General features: G+C 58.3%; 1 protein-coding gene across 1 annotated transcript; it reads right to left on the bottom strand.

Annotated features, from left to right (window-relative positions):
• Window positions 1-1,811: 1,811 nt before the first annotated feature.
• SPMAP2 (sperm microtubule associated protein 2) lies at window positions 1,812-9,469 on the bottom strand (the record flags this gene model as incomplete). The annotated part of the gene is made up of 8 exons (XM_084248602.1): window positions 1,812-2,050; window positions 4,631-4,790; window positions 5,896-6,013; window positions 7,037-7,106; window positions 7,865-7,926; window positions 8,355-8,426; window positions 8,607-8,720; window positions 9,144-9,469. 8 exons carry the CDS (start codon window positions 9,467-9,469, stop codon window positions 1,812-1,814), a joined length of 1,161 nt encoding a protein of 386 aa, XP_084104728.1.
• Window positions 9,470-9,737: the final 268 nt, after the last annotated feature.

The raw sequence follows: 9,737 nt of genomic DNA on the forward strand, positions 1-9,737 counted from the left end.
GGACAGCTCTTAGAGGAGCCGAACGCAGGTGAGTGGTCAGGCCAGCAGGCAGCGCTGGGCGTGCAAGGCAGGAACAGCAACTGAAGCTCCAGAGCAATGAGTCAGAGCCCAGAGGGAACAAGGTCGTCCCAGAAGAGAGCGCTGCTGAGTCAGAGACCTGGTCTCCCCCGGAGGGAGTCTTTGTGTTCTGAAGTGAAGGTGTTCACAGGCGAGTCTCAGGCCAGCGAGGCAGAGGCCGCAGCTTCCCTGCCTTTCATGCTGTCCAGGGCCCTTGGCGCCTCCCCTTGCTCCCAAGGCGGTGCTGATTCCCAGCCTCGTCGGCGTGTTTTCAGTCTCAACACCCCGCTGGTGCCGACACGGGCTCAAACCTTTTGATGCATTTTCGAAACCAGTGCAGGTTTCAAACCCCGAACCCCAGTGGCACATGAAACCCGACCTGCCTGGGGTGGGCTGTCTCTGCTGTGCCCCTAAGCGAGGGGTGCCCCTCTTACAGGAGCCCTGATTTGGGATGCCCCCAAAGCATCACAGACTCCAACACTCCCCGGCCGGAGCTCAGAGGTGAGTCTCAGGGGCCGTGCAGCCACTGGGGACGCTGCTCTGTCTCCCTGCGGCCCCCACCAGGGCAGCACAGCAGGCGTTGCGGATCTCACCATGGGCTCCCCAGGGCACCTGCTGCTCTCCCTGCCCACCACCCTCAGGAATCATTTCCTGGTGCCCAGAGACTCCCAGCAGAGGGACCAGCCTCTTTCAACATCCCTGCTCGTCCATCGGGACCCTCAGGCCGTCTTCGAGAGGAAGGGCGCGGGCTGGCTAGCCTTTCGCTTATGAACACCTTCGGAGGACTGGACCGGTAAGAGCTCAGTGGATGATCTCTAAGTCCTGAGTGGAGTAACATCCTCAGAGAACTTGGGGTTGAGCAATAATTATAGATTCTCAGGCCGGGGCTTGGGACCTATGCGGCTCTGGAAGGCCCCGCCTGACGCTCTGGCCCAGTCAGCTGCGCATCATACCCGCAAGACACGGCCTCGGCGGGGTCAGAACCTGCGGGAGACAAGGCTGGGGTTTCGGAGGGAGGCACGGTCTCTCCCACTGCCGTCAGTCAAACACCAGCTCCCCAGCCTGGACATGGGGCACTTGCCTCATGTGGTAAAGGGTGACATGAGTTGAGGCCCCCGAGATGGGAAGATCCTGGATTCCCCAGGGGCCAGTGTCCCCACGAGGAGCCTTATCAGGGAGCAGGAGGGTCAGGGCAGAGTTGGGAAGACCCTGCACCTCTGTGAGGGTGGAGGATGGGCCTGGGTCCGGATGCGGTGCCTCTAGAGGCTGGAAGAGGCAGGAGCTAGATTCTCCCTGGGTTTAGCCCGTTGGGGCTGTGTCGGATTCAGGGCTCAAGGAATGTGTTCTAGGCCCCCCGTGTGGTGACTGTCCCGGCAGCCTGTGGGGACGGTGGTCTTCCCCAAGCTCCCTGACCTCAGTCCTCACCTCTGTAAAGGGGGAAAGTCACCCCCCAGCCAGGTCACTGTGAAGTCAGAACATGAAAGACGCCTCCAGATAAGGTGGTCTGGACATAGGGGTTCTGAGGAAAATCTGAAGTTGAGGGAAGCTAGGGTCTCACAGCAAAGAGCCCCAAGACTGAGGGGAGCAGTGATGTGGGAAGAAAAACGGCACAGATGTGGTTGGGTGCACACATAAATATTATTATTGTCTTTATCCTCCGCCTTCCAGCCTCCCTCCCTCCTCCAGGCCAAACGCTTAGAGCACACAAGGTTAGGATGCACTTGGGTGTTTACTGGGAACAGGCAGGCTGGCTGTCACATTTTCTTGGTGATACTCTTAGGGGTGGCGAGCTCAAACAGGCGTGGGGAGGCCCGCGCCACCAAGGAAGCGGGGGAGACGTGGTAGGGGTCGTAGCCCTCGTTGAGGTCCTTGCGCACTTTGGGCTGGGCCAGGGAGATGATCCGGGGACTGGCCACAGCCTTCTTGGTGACCTCCAGCACCTTCCAGCGCGGGTCACGGTCAGGAATACACTTGTCCGATTGGGTCTTGGGCGCTGGAGGGGGCGGGGGAGAGAGACGGCCTCAGGCATGCCGAACGCATCGGTCTTCTAGGTTAAGACGCCAAGTTCGATGGCGTGTGAGCAGCTGGTGAGTGTGGAAACACAGAGACGGTCCCCCCACACGGAAACACCAGTGGCCAGGAAAGGGGAGGCAGCTGTGATACTTGCTGCCACGGAGAGGGGCCTGGACACACGATGCTCAGGGAGAGAAGGAGACACGTGAGGCCACTGAGGAGAGACGTCCAGGACAGGCCCAGAGAGTGGGCTCGTGGTGCCCAGGAAGGGGATGATGAGGAGACGGCTGCTGATGGGGACGGGGCTTCTTTTGGGCATGTTAATGCTCTGAAATGAGATGGTGAAGACAGAGCCCCGAGGCATGACTGGGTTCTAAGCTCAGGCTCTAAAAGCAGCAGCCCTGGAAGCTGATGAGGGCAATAAAATGCCCACCGCTGTGCAGCCGCCCCAGCCCGCTGCTCTCAGGGCAACCTGGGCGCAAAGAGCGCTGCTGCTGCTGCTGCTGCTGCTGCTGCTGCTGCTGCTGCTGCTGCTGCTTTGGGGGCAGGGGCCCTGGAGGGCAGGGGTACTGCCAAAGCAGGCAGCTTGCTCTGAGGACTGGCGGCCACCCCTGCAGCAGTTGCCATGCTCCATGGCGCTTTTAGAGCAGTGCCCGCAGGGCAGCAGGGCAGGGAAACTGCTGCCAAAGGCTTCCAGGATCTCTGCTCACTTAGAGCATTGCCTGCCAAGCCTGTCATGCCCCAGGGCTTGGGCCGCAGGGCAATAGTGATGGTTGCACAGTGAAGATATTTTTCAGACTTTCGAGTTGTGTGCTTCAAATGGGTGAATTGTAAAGAACAACAACAACAAAAAAAATCAAATGGCCACAAGTTCCAGATGGGGAGCTGGAGGGGCACTCAGGCACTGGTCAGGAGTGCCCTGGTGGCCCACATGAGAAGGGGTTAGGTAGGCCCTTCAAAGCCCTCCCTCCACCCCTCTGACCCTGCGTGAGGGGAAGGCAGGGAGGTATCCTTACCTATGTGGTGCTGCACACCCGGGTAGGGGCTGCCCCCTGGGTGGGGTCCTGTCGGCTAAAGATCTCCCACCACATCCCTCTGGGCTCCTGCCTTGCTGGCCAACACACCTGCAAACCCGCCAGGCCCTCTGCATTGGAGCAACTGCACGGCTGACTTGGTCATGTGAATTTGAAGCCTGGATTGGGCTCAAGATTTTTTCTATTTAATTTTAATGGATTCAATTGAGTTATTTAAGTGACATAACCATGTGGTCAGCAGCTGCCAGGTGGACAGACCCCTCTCAAGGGCAGAGACACAAGTTCATACAGATTCTCTCTCCTCACCTCCCAACTCTGGGAACCCCTGTCCTGGTCAGCTCAGGTGCCCAGAGACACATGGGAAGGCAGGTTCCATGTGTGGAGCCAAACAGGGTGCTCAGAGGGGCCTTCCCCGGAGGGCAGGCGACACCAGGCAGACAGAGCCTGTGAGTGTCAGGGACAAGTGTTTCAGCAAGAGGAAGGGCCAGTGTGCAGCCCATAGCGAAGCGAGCCCAGCGGGAGAGCCTAGGGAAGCCAGGAGATGATCACGGGGTGGGAGGGTGCACAGAGCACGGTGGTAGCCCCAGCAGGTTGAAGCAGAGGAGGATGGACTCCAGCTTAAGCTTAGCAAGACTCTGGCTGCCACAGGGAATGTGGGGGGCAGCACAGGGAGCACAGCATGAGGGTGGTGCAGGGTTGTGACCAGACATGGGTGCCATGGGTGCACTCTGGGCAGGGTCTGCCTTGTGCAAAAGGCAGAGCCCGCGTGTGGCCGGAGGAGTGTGCCCGGGGGATGAACATGACACACGCACCCGAGGCCTGTGTGCACACCCAGGAGGACACACATGGCTGAAATTTCAGGTGGGGCTGCTTTTTTTATATGCTCTTGTCATCAGGGATAGGAATGTCATTTATCTTAAAGCAAAGGGGAACAAAGGCAGATGACACCAGTTGAAAGCTGCCCTGCCCCTCAGCATGGCTCCCTAGTCCCGGCCCTGTACCCCAAACTTCTATTCTGCTCCTGTCACAGGGTGCCTGGAGCACGGCCCCGATGTGTTACCTTCCTGTTGCTGAGCACCCAGAAAGCCACAGTGAGAAGTCACCCGGCTTGCTGGTCAGCCAGGACCTCCTTCGCTCTCAGGCCGAGAGTGTGGCTGGCAGCTGCACCCCTCTCCTGTCGGGTGACCCTCACTAAACTGCTAGAATCATCGACTGGCGCGCTCTCTAAATTCCTCTTGTGATATTAAGGCCAGACAGACACTGTCAAACATCAGCAGCACACCCACCTGCCCCCAAGAGTCCCCCCAGGCAACAGCATCTGCACAACAGCCCCTCTGGCTTCTGTTCTCTTCCCTGGGGGAGCAGCCTGTGTGAATTGTCCACAGGGATGTGGTTTACAGTTTATGAAGGAGATGAGGGAAAGGGAAGTACAAATCTGGCAGAAGTGGGTCTAAAGTTCAAGTTTTCTGACTACCACCCTCTGCCTAGGACCTCAAAAGGAGCAGAGCCCCAGGGGAGCCACTTACCGGCCAACTGAAGGAGACGATTATAGTCTGACGCATGTGGCTTAGGCTTTGGCATGGGGTTCCACTCTTCCAACAGGGTGGCTGGAACCCTGGGCTTTGCCAAGCACAGGATCCTCGGACTAGGAACAGCCATCTGGGCTGCCCGGGATACCTGAGACACCTGGAAACAGAATTAGAAGAAAAGCATGAAATAGCCTGTAATTCCTCATAAGGTCCTGACTCAAAAAGACCCCATAAACATTTGAAGATGAATGAGAAGAACTTAGTTTGCAATGTGTTTGGCAAAGGATTAGTATCTATCATACATAAAGAGCTCCTCTAAATCAACAACAAAAAATGGCGGCCATGGAAAATCACATAGGAGTAAGCATAATGGCTAATAATCCTCCCTGTTGAGCAGGGAAATGTAAATTAAACAACAAAATAACACTCTATGCCAACAAATTCGGCAAAAATATGACATCTTGGCAAGAATGTAGGAGAAAAATCTTCATGCATAACTGATGAGAGTGATCTGGCACAAACACTCTGGAGAGCAAATTGTCCCTCTCAAGTCAAGTTGAGCATGCGCTTGAGGATGCCACATAAGACACTGTCACACCTGACCACACGGCAACAAGTGTGGCGATGTTCACACAGCCTGGCAGTCATGACAAGCCATCAGAAACAGTTAGTTGCCCACCATCTGGGTGGAAGAAGCCACACTCTCCCTAGAGATTGTGAGGGGTTGAGGGAATTTAAGGTGCAGCGGGTGGTGGGAATGGGATTCTGGAGCAAGAGGTTCTGGATGTGAAGGGAGAGTTCTAGACACAGAAGGGAGGCTGAGGAATCTGCCTTTGGTCTGACAAGGAGACACATGGTGGAGGAACACTCAAGAGGGGCCAAACTCTGCTGAGCCTTGAATTCTGGGCTCAGGAATCTGAATTTCACTTGGGGAACTGGGGAGCTATAGGTGTGTGGGCATGGAGAGGACACAGGCGGTGCCCCAGGTCACATGTCAACCTTTAACTGGATGAGATTAGGGTTTTGTTTCAGAATGGGCTGCACTTTTTAAATCTCTGCAGTGGGTGTGTGAGCAGAGTGCTCCAGACCCATCTGACTGACGGGGCCGGGAAGCTGCTCTCTGTGCAGGTTTCAAGGCCATGAGAGCAAGAGACAGTTTTTCCTTCAGTAAAACAGCCTCGTATCTGCTGCTCTGAGGCCAGTTTCCTCTCTTCCTGGACCTTTACCCCAGTCCCTCAGGACAGAAAGTTTCAGAAACCTACCTCAGTCATGTTTATGCTCCAAATGTTATTCCGGATCCGTGGGGTAGCCAGCTCCCTCAGGCGACCAGACGCTTGGTGTTCCAGGGTGCACCGAGGGATGGGCCAGATGGGAGTGGTCCTAGGGATGTGGCATTTCAGACCCCCGCTGGGCCAGGTGCGCCTCTTCTCACCCCCTCCCTGATTCTGGGGATAAGGGAAGCCTGGGACCTGGAGGCTGTGAAACATCTCTAGGAGGGGATCATACAAGAACCCCTGAGGGAAGCCCCGAGGGCCCGGGGCGCTGCTGCCGCTTCCCAGCTTGTCCCTGTCCGCCTTCAGGTCAAGCATCTGTGTTCCCCTCTGTGGCAATGGTCTCCTCCCCGCACCCCATCACTGAGGCTGGGGTCAGTGTTTGGACACCAGGGATCCTGCCATGAGTACTGGGAAAAGTGAACTTCACTGAACTTGCTGGACCCCCAGTTCCTAAAATCAGGTCTCAGCCGTGCCTCTGCCCCGGCAGTGAGTCCACGGGCAGACTTTTTTTCATATTTTCATGTCTCCGAGGCTGGGACGCAGCTTATAAACGCTGCCGGCCGGATGTGTGCTGGGACGTGGCCATTCACACCAGAATAAACGCAATGAAGTTACGTGCATTGTTGTGCTACAGATGCTAAATCTAATTGCAGTTTAAATTGTCTTCCTCACAACGACAGGCCTAACAGCAGCACGAGGAACACAGCAACATGTCTGGGTTGAAAGTGATTCAAAAACATTCGGACCAACTTCAGCTAATTTATTTCAGTTATATATTCCGTGTCATGTATCCATGAGGACGGGGGATTAAAATCTGTGTCTAAATAACTCTAAAGATCACTTTCGACAGGTGTGAAAATTCTAAGTGGTAAGAAAGAATTCTGCTATAAAAATAAATAAAATTAAAATGTGTCCTGCAATTGCTGACTTTTCAGAGCCAGCAGACTCCGCGCAGTGATAAGGGAAAGCAGAGGTGAGATGCCAGCACCCCTCAGGGGCGGCGTGCACCTGCCCGCGCTACCACCCACTCGGGGGTCACCTGGCCCCAGGCCCTAGACACCCCCCCACCTGCTGTCAGGGAAGAGCAGTTTCCCGCCTGGCTGCCCTGAGATGGCCGCCCGGCCCTTGCCTGTTGTTGTTGTAATATTCCAAGTAGAACCTCTTCGGTCGAGCCAGCTCCTCCACTCGGCGGGAGACAACTGTGAAAAGTGGGAGCAGCCCCAACTTTAAAACCTGCCCACCCTCAGGGTTCCCTGCCTCCTGAATTCAGCTTCCCACGGGTTGGGGCAAAGGCAGGGCATGAGGCCCCGACAGTCTGCGGGGAGCGCCGGCCACGGCCCCCATTGTGGAGACGGCAGCCACAGGCCCGAAGCCCCTGGCGCGGCCACGCGGGTGGGAGCAGCAGCTCAGGCCAGGCAGCGACTCCACTTAAGTTTTCCAGGGACTCTGGTCATTGTTGGGGAGACTCTAAAACCCCCAAGGGGGAAGCTGCCCTGTTATTTCTCTCCAACAATAAGCTGTTTTCCAAAGTTCCATGTGGAGGGCCTCTGTGCTCTCCAAAAGTGCAGAAGCCATTGTGGATGGGACTTTGTGTGAAGTCAGCACCACCCCCCTTTTCAGCTGCCGTGGAAGTTAGGATTTCCCCTAGAGAGCTCGCCTCAGGCCCCTGGCTTCCAGGGCCAGCCTCCTCAGGAGACAGAATCCAGGGATGAGACCCTGGAAGACTGGGGAGCACAGTCCCCAGGGGGGAGGGCAGACACTCCTGGAAATGTGGGGGCAGGGAGGAGCTGCAGGGACTCCTGGGAGAGTTAGGGTTGGGGGAGATCCCCTGGTCTCTCCCGCTAAAGCCAAGCACAGGTGGGTGAGTTGGGGGTGAGGCAGGAGGCGGGGGCGGCGGGACAGACAGGGTGGCGCAACCCAGGACCCAGGGTGGCCCCAGCAGGGCTGGGTGGGCTACCTGGCACTGTGACCGTGAGGGTGGTGTCCTCGAGGAACTTCTCTGTCCAGTACACGGACGGCCTGGAATACAGCCAGGCATGGCTCAGGGTGAGGGAAGCCAGGCACAGACTTCCCGTGCCCTGCTCTGCACCCCAAAACACAGACAGGAAGACGGTGGTGCGGGGCGGGGTTGCTGGTGGAGGGAGGAAGGGGTGGTGGGAGAGAGCAGCACAAAGGAGCTCTGGGGCTGGGGTGTAGATTATTTTGAGCAGGGCTGATGTTCAGAGAAAGGGGAGCTGGAAAGAAAAAAAGGCATAACTAAGAGGAGTGCCAGGGCCCTCGGCGGGCACAGGCCCACTGCGGGGCCAGCAGGGGAGTCCAGAGCGCAGGGGGAGGGAGCCCCCAGGGGGGAGCCTGTCACCCACCCTGTCCCTGAGAGAAGGAGCATAAATCAAGTGACCGGACCCCCCCACATGGCAGGAGTGGGCAGGAGCTGCCCCGGGACTCACCAGTAGACACAGAACTGCAGGCTCTTCATGCGCGGGGAGACCCAGGTGAACCCCTGACAGCAGAAGGCCTTCCTGCAGCAAGACAGGCCCCCACGAGCCGCCGTGCTCCCGCAGGCCCCACCTCAGTCTCCGACCTCCCTTGGCACCCCCCCAAGGGCATCGTCTGGGTGACAGATGGAGCCGTGGGTGGCCTGGGGAGGGTGCAGGGTGACCCCCAAGGGCCGCTCCCTCCCGCAGCCCCGCCCACCTCACCTGTTTTTCAGGACCTGCCAGTTGATCTTGGGCTTAGCCAGGTCATAGATCCTCCGCCGCCTCCTGCACCTGGGCTTGGAGATGCTGGGGACCCCCGGGGAAATGGACAGCCGGCTTTGGGAGAATGGGAGGCTAAGGTCACCACCTCGGAGACCCAGAGGCCTCGACTGCCACACCCCGTCGCCCCCTGACCTCTCCATCCAGGGAGCTCTCTGGGGAGAGCGCTGCCATCGCAAGGACCCGGATGAGACCCACCTGGACCACCAGGCAGAGGTGACCCGGTCAGCCCCCTCCGTGAAAGGGAAAAACCCTCCCGGGATTGTTGCGATTATTAAATAAGACAAGGTTTGCTCATCACCAACACATACCAAGGCCGGCCCCAGAGGAGAGGGGGCTACAAGGAGCGCCCCCAGGGGCCCCCAACCGGGGGAAGCAGGGCCTTTGCACCAGGGTCCCGGCCGCCCGCACCACCAGCCGTCCCTCCCCCTCAAGCCTGCCTCCCTCCCCTGGTACTTCACCCCTGCCCCGGCTGCCCACCTCATCTCAGGCACAGCCTCCTCCGTGTCCTTGTCCAGATCCTTGTCCAGATCCAGCTCCTGCCCCGAAGCGGCCTCTTCTGGGCTCTGGTCATCCAGGAACTCCTCTGCGTTCACCTCCTCCTCCGGGAGGGCCTCTTCCTCTTGGACCTCGTACCCCAGCTCCGCATCCTCCAGGTCCTGGGACTTGATCGAGTCTCTGGACCCAGGGCTCTCGAACACCGTCCTCTGGAGGCTCGGGGCATCCTCCTGGCCGCCCTCAGACGGGGCCTTGGTCTCTGAGCCGCTGTGGGTGTCGCTTAGTGAGCCTGGCTGATCGTCTGCCATAAGCAGCTCCCCTGGACCTGCAGCCTCGCTCCCTCCACACCCAAGTGTGTCTGCGGTCGCCTGGCGACACGAGAATGTCCCGCCCGTGTTCCGGCTCCACGTTCCGCTGCCCGCACACTCTCAGGACCCCGGTGGGGGCCCAACGAGGCTGTGTGTGGGGCCATCGCTGCCCTAACTGTGGCCCCTGCCTCTGTCCGCTCCTGTCTGGCTTCCTCTTGCTCCATACGCACCCTCGGTGCACCCCCCGCCTCAGGCCTCCGTGCTGGCT

The sequence above is a fragment of the Talpa europaea genome, assembly GCF_964194135.1.
Source record: "Talpa europaea genome assembly, chromosome: 12".
NCBI classification, from domain to species: Eukaryota; Metazoa; Chordata; class Mammalia; order Eulipotyphla; family Talpidae; genus Talpa; species Talpa europaea.